General features: G+C 43.3%; 1 protein-coding gene across 1 annotated transcript in view; it reads left to right on the top strand.

Annotated features, from left to right (window-relative positions):
* The window catches only part of PIEZO2 (piezo type mechanosensitive ion channel component 2), a 556,315-nt gene that overhangs the window by 515,476 nt on the left and 18,923 nt on the right, over positions 1-21,916 (top strand). Inside the window, exons 50-52 of the mRNA XM_030186524.1 lie at positions 454-570; positions 778-857; positions 1,778-1,958. Of these exons, the coding sequence (XP_030042384.1) occupies positions 454-570; positions 778-857; positions 1,778-1,958 (378 nt within the window). The remainder of the gene's footprint in view (positions 1-453; positions 571-777; positions 858-1,777; positions 1,959-21,916) is intronic.

The following is a 21,916-nucleotide window of genomic DNA, read 5'->3' as shown; positions in this document are numbered from 1 at the left end:
ATTTTAGCAGACAATGGAAAAGGAGCAGGTACTCAGTACCCCCAAGTACCCCCACAAAAAAAAGCCCTGGTATTACGTATGTAAATGTTTTTAACACATGCATATGCATGCATGTACATTTTCTATCTAAGCACTATTCTGTAAATATGCATGTACCTTGCTTAGTGCATATTTACAAGGGGGTGTATAGATAGGTAGAGCATGTGCAGGGTGTGGGTGGAACTCACGTTTATACACTTACCTTGTAGAATACTGGAAAGTAGTTACACCAGCTCTGCGGGTGATGTAAGTAGTCACATCTAATTAACATGCAAGTATATTACCTGTTATGCTAGTATTCAATACAGGAAAGCAGGAATAGGGCTCCTATTTCACATTCTGTTACAGATTTGTCTTTAATACGTGTGGTAGTGGGATACTTGTACTGATGGAAATGTTTTGCGTTTATGATAGAAACCTCAGTCTTGGTGCAAAAGCAGAAATAACGTCAGATAAGCACGTAGTTATCCTGACAAATCAAACTAGAAAAGGAATTGCTGAAATGATGTCTTCAAACGTGTCGAGAGATGTGTAAGTGATTCCTTTAATCATCTTATTGCCATATTTTGGATGTCTTTTGAAAGTTTCAAGCTAAAATAAATTGAGTCTCAATATGTCCATCAATAAAATGTAAAATAAAGCAAGAGGAATGCTCTTACAGCTAGATGTTAATATTTTATTACCTTTGGGTATAAAAAAATACAAGAAAATAAACAGATTTTTTTTCATTTCTTGCAGGACACTGGAATATATATATCCATGTTATATTAAAGCACCAAGTGATTCCACTGCAAAACCCATCAAACAGCTTCTAAATCGTATGTGTTTATATTTGTGTATATGTATATGTAAGCAGTGCAATTATATTTGTATTATGCATTTTATATAGGATCTTGAATTGAGTATGTAATAACTGTAATTATGAAACACAATTTAAACATTTTTATATCCAAGGATTATAAAATTCCAAGTTATCATTTTAATGGAAAAACTGTGGCAGATCAATGTCAGTTTATTAACTGCAATTTTTACATTTCTCTTTAGTTTAGTTTAGTTTTATTTATTGATTGATTGATTGATTTTTTAGTTTGTTAGTCTTATTGAACTTGATGATTATACCACCTAATGGCACAGCAAAATGGTTTACAATCATAAAGTTAACAAAACAAGATAAAAATAGAAAAATAAAAATAAGAGGTAGAAACATGAAGAAAACAAAAATCAGCAATTACTTCTTTATCAGGATTTGTACACCATTATAGTGAAAATACTAATTCAAAATGGTTTACACCAGTTAAAAGACATTAAAAGGCAGAAGAAGTATTGCAGTGTGAGGGCAGGCTTGGAGCCTTGAAAAACACAGCCACAGAAAAGTATAAAAGTAAAATAACCAATTAAGAACAGAAAAATGGGTGACCTATTCCTCTCACAGGTTAGGAGAAAATAAACACACTAAAAAGTAGTTCTTCCGTACAAAAAGTGGCTGGGGGCGACGTGCACCAGTCTGTTTCTCAAATGGCTGCACAACCAGCTTGTCTCCGGCCTGGAGTCCCAGTAGGGGAACAATGTTATCTCGGCTTATATTTGGATGGGCTTATATTTCAGTACATACAGTATCTTGATGATCTTTAACCAAATTTGGCTTTATCTCGTGATAATGATTACTGCCATGAGCACTACTGCTTACACTGTTCCTTTTTTTCTGTTTTGTTAACATTACTGTTGCTTCTCTCAACAGATGGCAAGTTTGGAAATCTTACCGTTTCACTGATAAAAGGAAACACATCAGAAGGAACTACTGAGTGGTGGGTTGTTAAACAACCTGTAAAAAGATTTAGCCATGATAAGAAAAACATTGAGTTGTGGGTATTCAGCGACAAAGTTAGCCCTCCAAGTCTTGGATTTCTGGCAGGCTATGGGTAAGAGAAAGTATTTAATAAAGTTGATGCTGCCATTCTCTGTTATTTTATTGTTCCATTGCACCAGAATTCAGTCCTACAGTTTCTCTTTAGGATGCTCCCTAATTTCTAGTTCCATATTGTTTTGCCCACCCTAATTCCAAACACTACAGTGTTTCATCTTACTTACACTCAGGGGCGTAGCCCGACACCCAATTTTGGGTGGGCCTGGGCCCAAGATGGGTGAGCAGAAGAACTCCGCCCTGTCCCACGAGTGATTTAGTCTTCCCTCTCTTGCCTGCATACCATATGGTCTCTCAAACATCACCCCTCCCCCGCATACCTTTTAAATAGCAGATTTTCACCGGCAACAAGCAGCAACTAATACCAACTACTCATGTTGGCCCCACATCCTTCCCTCTGATGTATTTCCACATAGACGGGAATACATCAGAGGGAAGGCTGTGGGGTCAGTGTGAACAGTATGTATCAATCGCTGCTTGCTGCAGGTGAAGATCTACTATTTACAAGGTAAGCAGGAGGAACAGTTGTTGGGAGTTTTTGGCTGGTGGGGCTTGGTCTCCCTGCCAGCCACATCATAGGTATGCTGCTACTGGGTGGGCCTGAACCCAAAGTTGGTGGGCCTGGGCCCACCAGGGCCCACCCTTGGCTACGCCACTGCTTACACTGGTTACAAATTATTACTATTAACTACATTTTAATTCTTACAGAAGCGATCATTGCAGCACCATTTGAACCCCTGACAATCTACTGGGACAGATCAAGGCTATTACCAGCTACATACACCTATCTGTAGGTGTTAGGAATGTTCATAGGGAAATCATTTTTGGTTCCTTTCCTGATTTCTCACTTTTTTCACATTTTTCAGATTTTGGAGTTTGTTTTACACATTTGTTTTAATAACAATTTTAACACATTGGGAAGGGCATTTTTGATATGACGTCCAAATGGTGAAATAAACATTTACAGGAAAACATTTTAAAATGTGAGTCCATAATGGAAGAAATAAATAAACGTGTTCCAATATTTGAAAATACACAGGAAAAACATTTAGAAAGAATATGTACTGCAAACATCATAGGCATTTTGAGATAAACGTCTCCACCAATCAGAAATACTCTATGCAAAATATGCAACGGGATACTGGTCCCCGTGACAAGAAAATGTCCGTGGCAATGCCAGTGTATTCCCTACATGTGGCAAATGTTCATATATACGTCCTGCACATAGAGGAACATTACTCAGTGTGCCTGGTCATGTCTCTGTGCAGGAAACCTAATTTTTCAGTGCCAGAGACAGCTTGCTGGTTCTCCTGTGCCTCAGGCACAAGAGAGACATTTTCAAATGGCACCACCACCTGCCACACCAAAGTGTCTCCAAGAGAACATGGAGATCCATTAGAGGCAGCCTGGAGAGGTGAGTGTGAAGCAGTGCCCCCAAGAATCACCAGTCATGTACAAGCACCATACATACAGAACCACCAAGAGGGGTGACAGGGGGGACAAAATTCCCCGGGCCTCCAAAGGGGGCCCGGCACCGCAGTCCCCTCCACCCGCCCCCCTCCGTCCACCACCGGCACGGGCCCCCCTGAATTCAAATCATAGCACCTCACCTCGACCTCGCTCCATGTGAAAGAAGCACAGCAGTGGCAGTCTGCAGATCGCCTCCCTTTAGGCCTTCCCTCTTTGTGTCCTGCTCTCGTGCAAGTTATGTCAGATGAGGGTGGGACACAGGGAGGGAAGGCCCGAAGTGAGGCAATCTGCAGACTGCCGCTGCTGCACTTCTTTCAAGGTAGAGGTGAGGCACTATGATTTGAATTCAGGGGGGCCCGGCCCAGTGGTGGACGGAGAGGAGGGCGGGGCCCCGGGGATGGCCTTCCCCGGGCTCGGCCCAGTCTCTCAGCAGCCCTACATACATAGGCAGGGTCACACACAGTGAGGTCCCTTTGTTGTTGCAATATATGTTATTGAAAGTTTGTAAGAATGAATACAAAAACATATGTGACATCAGAATGTCCAGAATACCCAATGACAAGTAATTATTGTGCCCTTTCTGCTAACCCTTCAATGCAGAAATGAGGGGCTGCACATATCTGGACCTCACCCCCCCCCCCCCCCAACCCCAGCACCAGAATGCTGCCCCACGCCTATATACTGATGGGAATGTTGGAGTATATTGAACCACCCAAAGGCACACCTGGTTTATCCCACTGCCTAACCACACCTCCAAGCAACAGTGCACATGCTGCACAGAAAGGCCAGCATGCGATCCTCTGTCCCTATGGCCACCTCAGCTCTCAAAGCACCTGTGCCTATGTACTACATACCCATCCCTCACCTCCACTCCCAAATCTGGCTGTAGCTATCTGTCATAGGCTATGTGAGGAGCATTGCACAACATGTCATTAAAAAAATGTATGCAATACCAAGAAGGTCCATCATCTGAATCCTGTCTTCACCAACTTTTGTTTTTTAGGAGATTTGGCATCCACAGGGACCTTGAGGTGCTGAGGTGCCGGTACTTTAAAATAAGATGGGATGATCCAGGCCTAATCCTGCACATAAGGGAGTGCTCCGGGGCCTGATGTAAGCATCACTGACATTGCACTGTCCTGGATCAAGGCCTGAGTATGCAGCTATCCTCATGACAGTGTGGCCACAACCACCATATCCACTACAATGTGTTGTAGATAAACCCAAACCTGTCAGATGACATAGAAAGGAAGGGGGGAGGGAGAAGAAATGTTTGTCAGCACTCTCCTGTGACCCAAACAAAAGTATCCCCATATGTCTCACACACCTACCCACCCCACCTCAAATACTGCAGAATAAGTAAGACCATGACCATACAGACCCACAGTGGGAATCAAACCCATGTCCCCTGCATTTAAAAGCCTTTACTCTAACCCCTATGCCACACTCATAATTGACCAAGGAGTGTGTAAGGAGGACAATACACTGATATAGAGGGCTGTGAGAGCACAAGTTGCCACCCAGATGGATGGCTTCTCATGACCCAGATCCCTCATTAATTGTATATAGCATTGTGAGGTCCAAAGTGAGATATGCTACCTTCTGAAACATCCCTCAAGCTGGTGGCCCTTCAAACCTCTATATGATAGTGGCATCCAAACCCTTCCTTAGGGAAACTACAACCCATATGTACCCCTCCCCCCTCCGCTCACCCCAGAAGCATACCCATGAGTCATGGGGTGATGTGCAGCCTCTGCCATCTGTGAGGGTCCCAAGCCAGGTAGCCTGATTACATCACTGATAGATGACCCCAAACCTAGGTTTCCCACAGTGGCGTTCCTAGGGGGGGCGGTGGGGGCGGTCCTCCCCGGGTGCACGCCGCTGGGGGAGTGCTGTGCACGCCTGTCTGTCATTTGTTCCATGCTCCCTCTGCCCCGGAACAGGTTACTTCCCCCCAACACAGATGGCTAGAAGGTTTTGAGTATCAAACTGGGTCCCCTGCCATCTCCCAGCCAGCTGTAGACCACATAGGCATGGGGATGCACACATATCCATATTCCTGACAAGAGTTGCAACAATGGCCCCAGCCATGCAAAGGCATAGTGCCATACAACCTCCAGCAGGGCCAGGATCCATCTTGCATGGCCGTAGGTAGACAACCGTCTCAGTGGACAAACAAATTATTACATCAGTGACTCTGGGGTTCCCTGCTATGTCTTCTCATTGGTGCCACAGATCAGAGATGTCCTCTGGGTAACAACCAGAAGCCCCCAGCTGTCCCTATTCCTGCCTACCTCCAAAGCAGAAGCAGGAAGAGACACCCTCTACAGAAACCCAAATACAGAAGCTAAAGCAAGAGTAGAAGATGACACAATGACCAAATCCACCAGGGAGATATAATTCAAAGTTGATTTATTAAAGCACCAAAACAAGAGGACCGAACACAGGCTGTGTTTTGGTAGACATAGCCCTCCCTCAGGGGTCACTATGCACAACTGTTTGTGAAAAGAAAACATAATAAATAAACATTCATAATTTCACATAAAAAGATAAATCTCTAACAAACATACATCAAATATACAGTATAAGACATAGAATATAAAAACTATAAAAAAGTGGACCAAAACAAGTAAAAAATATGTCAAAAGGAAGTAAAAATCTTATGAAAAGAATATAAATGTAACCATATAATAAAAGCATGTTAAAATGTCTAGAGAGAAAGGATGTAAATGTTACAACAGTGACTCTCTGGCAGAAGTAAACATCACAATGGTAAGAGAGATGAGCACACAGAGTATTCAGTCAATACTAAAAAAAAAAAAACAGCTTTGCTAGAATGGTAAATAAATAAACAAATAAATAAAAATGAGATACCATGAGACACTGAGACAACTAAGAGCAATGTCTGGTGCAGAAGACAAAGCCAATAAAAGCAGCAGCCACCACTATAAAAAATGTACATAGCAATACTTAAGCAGGTTAACATCAGAAAGACAAAGTAACTAATTACTACGTAAAAAATAAATAAAGGTAATAGAAGACAGGCTAACATTACATAAAAAGCTGGTTATCTTTGTGATGGATAGTGGATTATTAATAATAACCAGTTATGACAATATGAGCAGTTATTATAATAAAAACCGGTTAAGACACCGTGGCCGGTTAACAATGTAAAACTCTGGTTAAAACTGTGACTGGTTAACAAACATAAAAAGGGTGCCAAAATGAAAGCAACACAGCAATAAATGTTTATGTGAAAGTCAGCTGTGTACTACATTGTGGCACAAAAATACTGGTATGCAAGTAGAAAAAGTAAACCAGCATAAACTTACCAGCGCTGCAGTGTGGATTGGAACACACCATGGACAATTCACAGGTCAGCATTAAGCCAGAAAGGGCGGCAATGCTGCCACGCCAGTTTTAAATATATAAAAATGAATTATTCATGATGGCAAAATGCATATGAAAACTGCACCTGTGATTGCCAGCCAGGGTGCACACGTGATCTAACTGGTTATATATATTTTTTTATTTATTTGAATTTGGATTTTGCTCACACCTTTTTCAGTAGTAGCTCAAGGTAAGTTACATTCAGCTACACTAGGTGGTATATGTAACCGGTTGTTAAAAAACATATTGGCAAGGTCTCCAAAAATGTAAGAATGTAACATATGAATGGGAGCTATTGTATGAATAAACATTGTATCAATAAACAAAAATAAATGGTCCCCATAGGTGAACATACCTATCCATAGAGAAGAAATGAATCATTATATATGGAGGCTATGCTTTAGCACCCATGTGTGAGGCAGTGGCGTTCCTAGGGGGGGGGGCGGTGGGTGCGGTCCGCCCCAGGTGCACACCGCCGGGGGGTGCCGCACCCGCCTGTCCTCCGTTGTTCCATGCTTCTTCTCTGCCCCGGAACAGGTTCCTGTTCCGGGGCAGAGAAGAAGCATGGAACAACGGAGGACAGGCGCGCGCGCACCCCCCCCGGCGGCGTGCACCCGGGGGGTCCTTTGCGGGGGTGTCCTTTCACCGGGGGGGGCCCTGCACCCGGGGGGCGGGGCGCATCGGCGATCTGCCCCAGGTGCCAGCCCCCCTAGGAACGCCACTGGTGTGAGGTTATCATAAGAGCATTTGTATGGTTCCAAATATGAAATCAATAACAAAAACTGCTACAAAAAAGGCCTAACGTCTAAGTCAGAGTTAAGACCATGAGGAAACAGAGTATTCATGTAATGAATAGTTCTGTGTTCCTCTCGCGGGAGGTGTTTGTCTCTGTCTCCCTCTCTCCAGGACAGTTTTACTACTCTTACATCAAAAATTTAAGGTCACTGATAGTGTGGTTTAAGCTGTGCCAATGTTCTACTAATGGAGCAGATATCACATTTTGGTTGATACAACTCCTATGTTCTATAATACGTGCCTTAATGGGGCATTTGGTTTTGCCTATGTACAGGAGTTTACACAGACATATGATGATGTAAATGACCTGGGTTGTATTTCAATTAGAGGTGTGTTAATGAGTATGTCTTGTTGGTGTGAGGATGAGTGAAGCTTTTGACTTCAAGGGCATGGGGGCAAACACTGCAATTGCTGCACTTCTTATGTGTAAAGAAAAGATCTTCAAAAGAATCATCAATGAGGTTTAGGAGAGCAGATGGCACTATTTTTTCTTTAAGGTTCCTGTTCCTTGAGTATACTATTACCAAGTCCTTGTTCTTAAAGCATTCATGCCCTTCAAGAATGTGCCAGTGCTTTATGATCATTTTCTGAATTTATGCAGATGTGTGACTATTTTAGGGTTCATACTGCATCAGGTGCCTTTTTCTCCTTCCTTGCTGTTAGAAGTTCACGCCTGGGTTTGTTGCTAGCTTTTTGGTATCCTTCTTTGATGCATGTATCATGATAGCCCCTCTTTCCAAATCTCTCTTTCATGATATCTGACTGATGTTGAAAATCTTCAAAGTCAGAGCAGATCTTTTTCAGCTGTAGGAATTGACAACATGGTAGGTTGCATTTTAAAGAAGGATTATGGAAACTAGAATAATATAGGAATATGTTTCTGTCAGTTTCCGTTACAAAGTAGTGGTGAAGCCATATTCTTTTTTTTACAGATAAGTAGGTTTAAAAAAATAAATCTCAAACTAATCATACTGTAGCATGAATGCGAGATGTGAATCTCTTTGGTTTAACCAGGAGAAAAAGGCTTCCATGTTTGTGCTGTGAACCCGCCACAATAAAAAAATAATATTATGTTGATATAGCATTTATAAAAAAAAAAAAAACAATGTTATCCTGATAGGGGTGTGCTTGGAGGTGAGTTTCTTCGACATGGACCACATACAGATTCACAATGTCTGGGGCCATGGCTGCCCCCTTAGCTGTACCCCGAACCTGCAGGTAGAACAGATCCAGAAAACAAAAATAATTCTTAGTTAATGCTATTGTTGCAAGTGTGATAATGAACTAGTTTGGAATTCTACAGTTGGAAGTGCAGTCTTGCAAAGCAGTTTCAATGATCCACAGTGCTTCTAGCTAAGCAATGTTGGTGTATAATGTATTGATATCTAAAGTTACTAGAAGAACATTGAACAGATCCAAGTTTCTAAGTTTTATTTTTATTTATTACCCTGCCCTTTATGAGTCTTCAGGGTGATTTAAAATCTAAGATATATAAATAATAAACAGAGAAAAAAAACCTTGTTGCAAAAACCATGACAGGACTAGACCACATAGGGAAAAGGGGAGAAAGCCATTGGTGATAGTGCAGCAGGAAAGACAGAGCAAAGCGGGAGGCTTATACAATTTGGAGCTATCTAGAAGAAAACAGTGCAAATTAACCATATGCGCCTTTAAACAGATGTGTTTTAACATCTGTCTTGAATTTTATTAATGAGGTTTCCAATCTCAAATAAGATGGAAAGTCATTCCATAGATGGGAGCTTAGACAGAGAAAATATAGTGTCTAATGTGTTTGTGAATAAAGACACGGTAACTGGGAACAACAAGTTGATTTTGTTGTGTACACCTGAGAAACCTAGGAGGGCAGTGTGGGATGATGTGAGATGAGAGAGAGGTTCTTCTGAATTTAATATTTTATAAGTGAGCAGTAAAATCTTATAGGTGATGAGATGAGTGATTGGTAACCAATGAGCCTCTTTAAGATGGGGTGTGATGTGGTCATATCTTCTACTATTTGTTATTAGTTGAATGGCGGTATTTTGAAGAATTTGGATACGTTTTAGTTCATTTATTCTGAGTCCCTGATAAAGAGAATTACAATAATCCAATTGGAAAATGATAAGAGAATGGACTAGGATATTAAGAGCTGATGGGAGGATGAGTGAACGTATAGAGCATATTAGACCACCAATGTATGAAGTGTATCAGAGATCACCATCAAAATCATCTAAAAGATTGATCATGTGACCTGAATCCCTTATGTAAGATTGAATCTTTGGAATCAATGGGTGGAGAAAGGAATCAACAAAAACTGAGAATGGTTTGAGCAGAAATAATGGGTCTACTAGGGGGGTGGTATGTTGACTTGTGAATCTTAGGCAATGTGTAAATGATCGGGATAATAAGATGTTTAACCACCAGAAACTCTTTTTCTTTAGATGTCATTAATCCTTTTTGTGATACTAGTGAAATTGCTTCTTCAACATCCTTTTTCAGAAATTCTGTGGGATCTGAATTCAGAAGGGTATAACACTGTCTGTTATTCAGCTGTCATAAGTACATAAGTATTGCCACTCTGGGACAGAACAAAGGTCCATCAAACCCAGCATCCTGTTTCCAACAGTGGCTAATCCTCATTGGCGTAGACTGGGGGGCAAGGGGGGGCAATGCCCCCCCAAACGACGACGACGACTTACCCTAGGCAGCAGAAGTAAAAGAAACAAGCAGGCACGCTCGTCTCCGTCCGCTTCGCTTCCCTGCCCTCTCTGTCTGCGTCCTGCCCGAAAGGAAATGACGTCAGAGGAAGGCGGGACGCAGATAGAGAGGGCAGGGAAGCGAAGCGGACAGAGACGAGCGTGCCTGCTTGTTTCTTTTACAACCCCCGCTCGCTTGCCCGACGCCCATTCACCACTGGACTGGAAGTTCAGTTTCAACAATACTGAGTTAGAGTTCCTAGTAAAGAAGGTAGTGGCACGCCATGCCAATCTGTTTGCTCCCAAGGGGCCAACTGTCTGTGCTTACATCAAGCTGAAAATATGGGTGACAATAGTCCACAAACTTAATGCAGTCTACCACACAAATTGAGATATAGAGCAGTGGCGTTCCGACCCTAGCTGACACCTGGGGCGGATCGCCGATGCGCCCCCCCCCCCCGGGTGCAGCGCGACCCCCCTTCGGTGAAATGACACCTCTTCCCCCCCCCTCGGCGAAATGGCACCCCCCGGGTGCACTCCGCTGGGGGGGGTGCCGCGGCGCGCGCCTGTTGCCCTGTTTCATTCCAATTTTGCATTTCGCATGTGTTCACTGCTCCCTCTGAGTCTGCCCCAGAACAGGAAGTAACCTGTTCCGGGGCAGACTCAGAGGGAGCAGTGAACACATGCGAATTGCGAAATCAGACTGAAACAGGGCAACAGGCACGCACCGCGGCACCCCCCCCCAGCAGCGTGTACCCAGGGCGGACCGCCCCCACCGCCCCCCCTTGGTACGCCACTGATATAGAGTATATTAAAAGGAAATGGAGGCAGCTGAATAGGTTTGTTAAGCACAAGGCTGGAGCCAACGTGCTGGATGTGGATCCCATGAACTTCACCACTATGGAGAACATAGTGTATGGGCTCCTGACCAAGGAGAGTGTCCATGGGAACCCAGGACACCTCCATACAGGCTGAGAAATAAAAATAAAAATGTGTTGACTGCTCTCTCTATTTCACCCTCTCTCCAGCAAGCTTGGACAGTGTGGGGGGGCTGATAGGAAACCCATCTATACTACAGTTTCTCAGAGAGGTGGGGGGAGGGGGAAAAAGGCACTCTAGACTACAAGCAGAAAGGCTGGTGATCAGAAGCCATTCCCTAACAAATCAGCATGGAGTAGTGGTTAGTGGCTAGGTTTGGAAGCACTTTGTCATTTTTTGGGACCTTCTTCCCCTCCCCCTTCCCCCTCAGTCCATCACCAACCAGTGGCTATTCCTGCATTCAAAGCATCTGTGGCCCTCTCACTGTGCTCTCCAGACCACTCCCACTGTCCTTTCTCCTTTGCCCACCTGCCTTTGTGTCTGTCTGGGGTATCAGGCGAGTTCCACTTCCCACCCGGACAGTTCCCACTGGATAGTTCCCATCCACCAATTCCCCCCAAGACAATTCCTACCTAGGACAATCCCCCCCCCCCCCCCCCAGGAGGAGAATTCCCACTTAAGTGGGGCAATTTCCACCAAGGACTCCCCCCCCCCCCCCGGCCATTTCCCACCCTCTGTAGCCTTTCTTTTTATGGACTGTAGCTTCTTTCTTGTATCGGGTCCCATAAATCCTGGCGGTGCTTTTTTTTTTTAATGACATCTGGAACAAGGAGGTTAGAGCAACATATGGACGTGCACAGAGAACGTATAATAACAGAATAACTTTTCATAGGTAGAGTAGTAATTTGTTGTAAATCATAATCAGTGTGTCATTTTGAGGGGCTGAATTAGGCATTGCCCCCCCCCCCCTCCCTACACACACACATGAACTGCAGTTGTATTTATTTATTTATTTACTTATTTGTGACATTTAGATCCCAGATTAAACATGATTTAGGTTGGGGGGAGGAACTGCATGTCTAGAAGGGAAAAGGGATGTGTAAAAGATGAGAGGGTACTGACCCTCCCCCCCTCCAAATGATCTGGAAGAGAAAAGGAAGGGAGATTTCTTCCCTTGTATGTTTTGTATTTGGGGGGTTATGGGTGGGGATTGTCCGCCCTGGTGTGGTGGGAATTGTCCTAGGTGGGAATTGTCCAGATGGGAATTGATGGGTGGGAACTGTCCAGGTAGTAACTGACCTAGAACCCTGTCTGGTTCATGGTTTCTAAGCTTCGCAGTGCACCACACCTCTTGGTTCCTGCACTGTGAGATGTGGAGGCATATATTGTGTGGTAGCATGACAATTGCAGTCCTCATCACCTGTGGTATATAAGTGCACATGGTGTGATAGGTTTGGAAAGACTGCCGCCAAGAGCCACTTGCAGGGGAGGAAGAGGAGGACTAATTACTGGTTGAACCCACACCCTACGGATATGCTAGATGCCCCTGTAGAGGCTGAGGAGCCACAGCTGGCCTGCAGGGGACCATCCTACCACAGGTGGCAGGATTTGCAGCTGGCCAACAAACTCCTGGCTCAAAATGTGCAGCTGGATGACTACCAGCACCAGAAGCTACAGTTGCTGTGTGAAGGGTTTCAGGTTCAGCAGCAGAGTCTCCAAGCCCAAGAGGACTGTATGCAGGTGCTGCGTACCATGCAGCAGGAGAACAGGGATGCTAGACACAATATGTGAAGGAGAATATGTAGCTGCAGCTTCAGGGGATCCAGCAAGATCTTCATGATTACACAGAGGCCTTGTCCAGCACATTACCCACCCAAAAGGGGTCTAACCCTCCCAGGGGAACCAGTGAAGTCAGCATTCCAGTAGCAACACCCTCCACACCAGCTGCAAGTGGTACCAGTGCTCGCATTAACCGGCCCAGCTTTACAGCCACCTCCTCAGCTCTGGCCAAGTGGGCATGGATGGGGCTTACAGGACCCCAGGCCAGTGGGTCTACCTTGCAGCCAGGTCCCTCTGTGGCAGCACATACAGGGCCAACCAGATGATCTGATTTCCATGGGGTAGCAGAAGCAGCTGCATCTCCTGATGCTTCTGTGGGCAGTAACAGCCCCACAGGGGAGGACTCAGACACTGTGTTTGCTCCTGCAATTCCTGGAACCATCACCAGCAGCTAGAGGTAGACCTGAGAGGGGAGGGGGAGGGGCGGATGAGATAGGGGTGTAAGGCACATACCATGCTCTGGTAGTGTGTGCTAGGAGAGGGGTTAGGGCTGGGGGAGGGGATGGGGTGTTGGGAAGAGGGGGAGTTGGAGGCATTTGCTGAGGATGGGACATTTGTGATGGGGAGGGGTGGGTATATGCTGGGGGGGGTGTTCTGTGGAAGGGTGGAGGAGGGTAGGGTGATGGTGTTGGTGAAGGGGATAGAACAAGATGGTGAACACAAAATATACTGCACTAACCTTTACTGGAAATTGGTCTGTGTGAGTCTTTATCTTGGTGTGGACCCCCTGCTAGTGTAATTCCTGGTCAGCTCTGTGGGGAGGGGGAAAGGGGGTCATCATCCTCTTGATCTGCCTGCTGCTGCTTCTTATGTGTCCTCTTTCAGGATTTTTCTTCATTGCAGTATGAAGTTGTGTAGAATGCACAGGTCATGAATATCTTGGTGACCTTTTCTGGCCTGTAGAATCTCCCTTCCGGAACAGTCTATACATCTCAATCTGTTTTTCAGGTGGCCTAAAGTGCACTCAATGATGGAGCAGGTGTTCTTGTTGTTGGATTATTTGTAGTAAATAATTAGCAGATTTTAGTACACACAGCTTCAGCTTTAGAAATGTTAATTTCTTTCTTCATCTCTCTCTCATTCACCCCAGAATAATTCACTGCTGAGTCACTTTAAAGTTGAAGTAACAAAACATCTGTTTACTCACAGTTTGTAGTTTGATTATAATCAGACAGGCTTATATATACATATTACTATACATTTGTATTATCAGCTCCTTCCATGTGCTTAGATGGTAATGGATGCTCACACCACCATAGATCCTCTCAGGTTAGGAGAGATCATGAGCTCCATGTGCTCCATGTGCTGCATCTGTGCTGAGTCTAACCCCCACAGGAAGTTGCATAGCTGTGTGACCTCTCTAAGTAATTCACATCAGAGGTCACAGAGTAATCACAGAGAAATAATAGGTGACAGGCAATGCATGTAAAAATACAATACATTCCAACAAACCCCTTCTCATGCATAACTGTCATGCAATTATTTATTCATACAAAGTCCAAGCTTTATACGCAGATTCACAAAATGTTCTCTGGGTAACGGTTTGGTCATGATGTCAGCTGTCATCTCACTGGTGTGACAATAGTGTAGACTGATGACCCCTTCTTTTGCCAACTCTCGCACGTTGTGGTATTTCGTTGCGATGTGCTTGGTGCGTGACTGAACCTTGTCATTCTGTGACAGTCTGATGCAGCTCTGATTATCTTCCATTATCTGGATTGGTCTCTTTTCAGCTATTCCGAAATCCAGCAAAAGTTTTTCAATCCACATCAGTTCTCTGCACGCTTCCGATACGGCCACGTATTCAGCTTCTGTAGAAGACAGACTCACAATACTTTGTTTATGACTGGCCCATGAAATGTGTACATTTCAATACATAAACACATATCCACTTGTGGATTTATAATCAGAATGATCCCCTGCCCAATCTGAATCACAGTAACATATTAGTTTTGGATTACTATTGGCTGAAATCTTTAATTTACAATCAATGGTACCCTTTAAATACCTTACCATCCTTTTAACTGCAGTCCAATCTGATTTGGTAGGTGAGCTGACCCTTCTGCTCAAAATTCCTACTGCATTTGCTATATCAGCCCTGTATGTGGTAGCTAGATATAAAAGCTTACCTATGGCTGATCTATATTGGATGTTATCTGGTAAAGGTTCTCTTACTGTTTCATCCTTCAGAAAATCAGTGATCATGGGAGTGCTTACAACTTGGGCATCTTGCATACCTAAACTTTCAATAAGCTCATTTATTTTCTGCTTCTGGCTTAGAAGATAAGAACCATCATTTTGTTTCTCAATTTCTATACCAAGATAGTATGACACATTTCCAAGTTCTTTTATCTCAACATTGAGGTTTAAACACTTTACAATGTCCTTGTACTCTTGCTCACTTTCGCTTGCAATGAGCAGATCATCAACAAAAGCCAAAATGTATGCATATTGTCCATTTGTGCACCTAGTGTACAAGCATTTATCTGCTTCACCTTGCTTAAATCCTAAATTTGTCAATATTTCATGCAATTTTTCATTCCAACATTTTGCACTTTGCTTTAATCCATAAAGACCTTTGTTTAATTTACACACTAGCTGTCTTTGTTTTGTATTTATGAAACCTGTTGGTTGTTCCATGTACAAGTCTTCAGTTATATCTCCGTGAAGAAATGCTGTTTTCACATCAATGTGGTTGACTTGCATGCCTTTTGAGACTGCAATGCTCAGAAGTGTTCTGATTGTCGTGTGTTTCACTACAGGTGCAAACACTTCATCAAAATCTTCTCCATATTTTTGAAGATATCCCTTTGCCACTAATCTGGCTTTATACCTTTCCACTTTTCCTTGTGCATTCCTTTTTAACTTGAATACCCATTTGCATCCTATAGCTTTCTTGCCAGGAGGTAATTTTGTAAGAATCCAAGTATTATTTTTATCCAGTGCATCAATTTCTTCTTGTGCAGCTTTATGCCATTCAGCAGCTTCTTCTGCTGGCATTTTCTCAATCTCATCCCATGTTAAGGGCTCTTGAGCTTCTGCTGACTTTGTTAGGTAAGACAGTCTTGGGGGTGGAACACCTTTGTTTTCCCTGGATGAGCGTCTGACAACAGGTTGGTCTGACCTTTCCGCATCCTCTAAATCTGAGAGTCCTTCTCCAATTGATTCCCCTTCTCCAACTGTACTGTCTTCTTCAATGATCCTTTCTGTGTCTGCTTCCTCTGCCTGTTCCTCGTTAGATACAGGTGAGTTGCTTTCAGACATCTGCCTTGGTATGGCATTTATATACACTGGCATGTCTATTATTGTTCTAGTTTCATATTCTGGATGATAAGGCTCATCTGGGATAATCCAGCCTTTATCAACCCTTTTGTTTTCATCAAAATATGTAACATGTCTTATGCCAACAATGCCAGTTTTCAGATTCAAAATTCTATATCCTTTGTGTCCTGGAGCATAGCCAACTAAAATGCCCCCTTCTGTTGTGGAATCCAGCTTATGCCTTCTTTGCTTTGGTACATGAGCATATGCTGTACTTCCAAATGTTCTTATGTGTGACAGGTTTGGCTTCCTACCATGCCATGTCTCATGTGGTGTGCGCTCAGCGCCTTTAGTTGGCATTCTGTTTTGTAGGTACACTGCTGTGAGAATGGCTTCCCCCCATAGTCTTTTAGGGAGATTGCTATCTGACAGCATACATCTGGTCATTTCCACAAGTGACCTAAATTTTCTCTCTGCAACAGAATTTTGCTCTGGTGTATAAGCTACTGTTGTGATATGTTGAATGCCTTCTTGTTCTAGAAATGTGCGCATGCTTTGTGAAGTGAACTCACCACCATTGTCGGTCTGAAGAACCTTTGGTTTTCTTTCAAATTTATTTCTCACCATGGCTACGTATTTCTTCAGCATGTCTGTGACTTGACTTTTTTCTTTCAGCAAATAGGCCACACAATATCTAGAGAAATCATCCAAGAATATTAGCACAAATCTGTTATTTCCCAATGATGGGATATTAAACGGTCCACATAAGTCACTGTGTATTAAGTCCAGTACTTTATTACTCCTATTTCCTGTGTATGCAGGAAATGAGGGTCTCACACCTTTTTGAGTAACACAGTCTATGCATTTCTCCATTTTACCAGCATCTGCACTTATCTGAATGCCGGTGGCCAGTTGCTTACTGTAAAGATCCTGGATCACCTTAGAATCACGATGTCCCAGGCGGCGATGCCAGATTTCCAGACTACATTTACCATCATTCTTCCTTACCTGCGCCATATGTGAGGCTTCACCTGAAATGCTCAGTTTATAAACATCATTATGCATAAAAGCTTCAGCATACACTTCATCATTTTTAGAGATTGTGCACTTACTGTTTTCAAAATGAATCACAAATCCCTTCTTATCTAATGTAGATACACTAAGCATATTGCAAACTGCTTGGGGAATATACAAGACATCACTTACAGGAATTTCTTTAACTTCATTAGACACTTTGCATTTTAAGAATCCAATACCTTTTGCTTGGATCTTAGCAGTCCCTGCGTTTGCAGTTTTAAGAATACCTTCTTCTGGACACATTTCCTGAAAGAAATCCTTACAATTGGTTAAATGGCATGTACTCCCTGAATCCAAAATCCAAGTACTTTCATTTGAATTATTATTTACCATAGTCAAAGATTTTTCTGCCATTAGAAAGCCCTTGTGTTTATCTTTGTCCTTCATACATTTCCTGGTTTGAAAATTCTTTAGTTCCATTGGCTTAGGTGAGCTAGAGGGAGTGTTTTGTGTTTCCTTACACCATTTAGATACATGTCCCTCCTTTCCACATGAGTAGCAAATCAGCTTGCCCTTGGGTGGAGTTTTCCCATAGCTCCGCCTTCCTCTGTTCTTTGCCAAGAAATTTGTTTCATTTCTCTCTGACTTGCTTTGAGAACACATCTCCTCAGAATCATTTATTATGCATTCCTGCCTTAGTTTTGATGTTGCCTGTTCAAAAGATTGCCCTTCAATGGCCTCATTTACAGACCTAAAAACATCAAACTTCTTTGATAGTGAGGTAAAAAGAAATGCTCTTTTCAATGCATCACACATGGGAATTCCAGAAAGTTCTAGCTTTTGAAATGAAGACATAAGATGCATAATGTGATCATTACACTTACTTTTATCCCTTAATTTGGTTTCATTCAACTCTGCCAACCAAATTGGTTGCTGCTTTGCATATGTAGTTGCATACATAGTTCTCAGTTTATATAAAATGTCCTTTGGTGTATCTTTTCCCTCCACTAATATGGCTTGTTTCTCTGAGAGAGCTTCCAAAAGCATGCACTTCACATAATAGTTTGCATTGTCCCATTCAGCCATATTTTCATCTGTTCTGTCTTGGTCTAAGCATATATTTAATCTTTTTGCTCGAAGGAGACATATGAATCTTAGTTCCCACTGCTGATAATTAAACTCAGTTAATCTAGGCACCTTGAGAGAATAGAAAAATGGTGAATTTCTTCCCTCAGCCATTTTCTTAGCCTTCTGTCTGCTGTGTGGGGGGAGAGAGAGACAGACTGAATCTTTCCTTTAAAACTTAAGAGAAAAATGTGGCCTTTTTTTTTTCTGCCTGGTAATATTTCTCTTCTTTTTCAATTCCTGGACCCTGGGCCCATAACCCTTTTGTTGGATTATTTGTAGTAAATAATTAGCAGATTTTAGTACACACAGCTTCAGCTTTAGAAATGTTAATTTCTTTCTTCATCTCTCTCTCATTCACCCCAGAATAATTCACTGCTGAGTCACTTTAAAGTTGAAGTAACAAAACATCTGTTTACTCACAGTTTGTAGTTTGATTATAATCAGACAGGCTTATATATACATATTACTATACATTTGTATTATCAGCTCCTTCCATGTGCTTAGATGGTAATGGATGCTCACACCACCATAGATCCTCTCAGGTTAGGAGAGATCATGAGCTCCATGTGCTCCATGTGCTGCATCTGTGCTGAGTCTAACCCCCACAGGAAGTTGCATAGCTGTGTGACCTCTCTAAGTAATTCACATCAGAGGTCACAGAGTAATCACAGAGAAATAATAGGTGACAGGCAATGCATGTAAAAATACAATACATTCCAACACTTGTGGCTTTTGTTATATTCCTCCTTTGCCTCATTTTGGAGCTGAACAATAGGAGCCAGGTTCGCTGAAGGTGGCCTCCATCACCTGTTGGGGGAGCAGAATTCACAGACATGGGTGTATATTTTTATGTGGACCTTGTGGAGTGCAGGTCATGGGTGTGGGTTATGGGGGCATGTCGAGGGAGGTAGGGTGGTGATTGGAGAGGGGAGTGGATATGAGGGTTAGAAATCCCAGTACTGCTTACCTAGGAGCCAGCCTCCAGTGATCTCCCCTCGGTCAAACCTGTAGTAGATTCCAGAATGCTTCAGGATATATGCATTGTGGATGGAACCTTGGTAGAAAGCACACACACATCCACAATCTGTCCCTGGGCATCACACATGACCTGCATGTTCATGGAGAGATATGATTTTCTATTCCTATAGGTCTCCTTTTGTGCCGGGGGGAGGGGGTCTGAGTGAAAAGTGGCAAAGTGTTGGCAGTCAATGATGCCAGTGATTGAAGTGAAGCAATCTATGGTGTAGAACTGAGCCATGTTATTCTGGAGGGCCTGGGTGGTTGTGGCCGGTAATATAGTGTGAGGTGTGGGTGAGGAAGGCATTAAGGAACTGGGCAAGACATTTGGAGATGGTGGGCTAGGTGAGGCCTGTATTGACTGCTAGCACTGATTGAAAAGTGCCAGTGGCAAGAAAGGCAAGGGAGGTAGTAACCCCCTTCCCGTGCACTCCGCTCCATGGATAAATCCTTCTTATCTGTTCCCTTCTCCACTACTGCCAACTCCAGACTTCGCTCCTTCTGTCTCGCTGCACCCTATGCCTGGAATAAACTTCCTGAGCCCCTACGTCTTGCCCCATCCTTGGCCACCTTTAAATCTAGACTGAAAGCCCACCTCTTTAACATTGCTTTTGACTCGTAACCACTTGTAACCACTCGCCTCCACCTACCCTCCTCTCTTCCTTCCCGTTCACATTAATTGATTTGATTTGCTTACTTTATTTATTTTTTTTGTCTATTAGATTGTAAGCTCTTTGAGCAGGGACTGTCTTTCTTCTATGTTTGTGCAGCACTGCGTATGCCTTGTAGCGCTATAGAAATGCTAAGTAGTAGTAGTAAGGTGGAGTGGTACTAGATTATTCCTGTGGATTCTGGCCTGGAGGACAGGTTTTAGCTGGTCACAGAGGTGTTGTATGACAACCCTATCCAAGTTGTACTTTGTAAGGCATTTCTGGTCAGTGAGGTCCATGAAGTAGGTCCTGGGCCTAAATACTCTGGGATTGGGGTATCTCCTCTTGGGCCTCCCCTCCAAACTCTCATCCACATCCAGCAAAGTGTCAGCCATAATGTCATTCAGAGCATCCATGATTAATGTGCAGGTGTCCAAACCACTAAGCCCAGTAATACCACTGTGTATTCCACCACCTACTGCACCCAGTGAGACCCAGCACTCACTCTCCAAGCACCAGCAAACAGTCCTCAGACAAACAGCACCAACACAAAGCACAGTGACAAACTGTGAGTGCATAAACAGAGGAACAATGAGAGACAGAAGACAAGCAGGTAGGGGGTAGAATGGGAGGTGGGGTTTGGGGACATTGAGTGCTTGGTAGAGGAAGAGGCAAGATACAGAACAAGGGACTGGTATGGCTGGGGGGCTGGCAGGTGTGGGCAAGGACTTGAGGTGAGACACAGAGGAGGCAAGGCAGGAAGTGTAAGGATCAAAAGGTTCAGATAGTGGTAAACTGTTCACTCGTCCTCTAGATTGTTCACTTGTCTTTAGATTGTTCTCTTGTCTTTTAGATTGTAAGCTCTTTGAGCAGGGACCGTCCTTCTATGTCTAAATTGTACAGCGCTGCGTAACCCTAGTAGCGCTTTAGAAATGCTAGTTAGTAGTAGTAGTAGTAGTAGTAAACAAACAAAAGTAACAGACCACTCAGCAACTCTCCATTCTTTTTCACAGACTAACAATTCCATCTCTCTAACACAGCAAAATCACAAATGAGTCCAAACAAATTTGGTCTTGAGCTAGTCATTTTTAAATCAGGTCTAATTCATGACATTTTTCTTTCTGGCACAAGGAAATCATTTTGCTATCCATTATTGCAAAAGACTATCCCGTAACACTGCTCATCTCACGCCCATGACATGCCCCCACAATGTCTACTCTCAAAACACTTTTCTCTGGTGAATATCGGACTTATAAGGGGTATTTTTTGTTTGATTATATGATTTAAACATTTTCGTGTAAGAAACACATCCATCTGCCCCCTTGTGCCATTTTATACATGTTTTTTCTTTTGAAAATAAGCCCCTGAAATTGTATACAGATTGACTTTGTGTGCATTAATTAATAGGTTATCTTGTTTTAAATCAATTTTCACCCCTCTTCTGACTGGAAACGAGAGAGTATCTTCAGTCTCTTTAGGTCAGTGGCGTAGCCAGACAGCCAATTTTGGATGGGCCTGAGCCCAAAGTGGGTGGGCACAATATTTTCTGTGCCCTGCCGCAAAATATAAATACAGTAGCTAATAAGGATCTTCAAGCTCTATCAGCTAAAGACTTTCTGTCAAGGTGGCCAGAACTCCCTTTTACCAAACTTGGCAGGCAGCAGCAACTTCAGTAAGCCACTGATGCCAGCACCCTATGCGTGCTTAGCTGTCGGTGACTCAAGCATGCTGTCACCGACTGCAGAGCTTGGTAGAAGGAAGTTCTGGCTGTCTTTGGAGGAAGTCCTCAGCTGAGGAGGCTTGGGATCCCTACCAGCTATACAGCAAGGGTCAGAACTGGTGTTAGACATGCTAGGGCCCCCTCCCTGATCCCCTCT

The sequence above is a fragment of the Microcaecilia unicolor genome, chromosome 1 (genome assembly GCF_901765095.1).
Source record: "Microcaecilia unicolor chromosome 1, aMicUni1.1, whole genome shotgun sequence".
NCBI lineage: Eukaryota > Metazoa > Chordata > Amphibia > Gymnophiona > Siphonopidae > Microcaecilia > Microcaecilia unicolor.
This window is presented reverse-complemented; position numbering and strand designations above follow the sequence as displayed.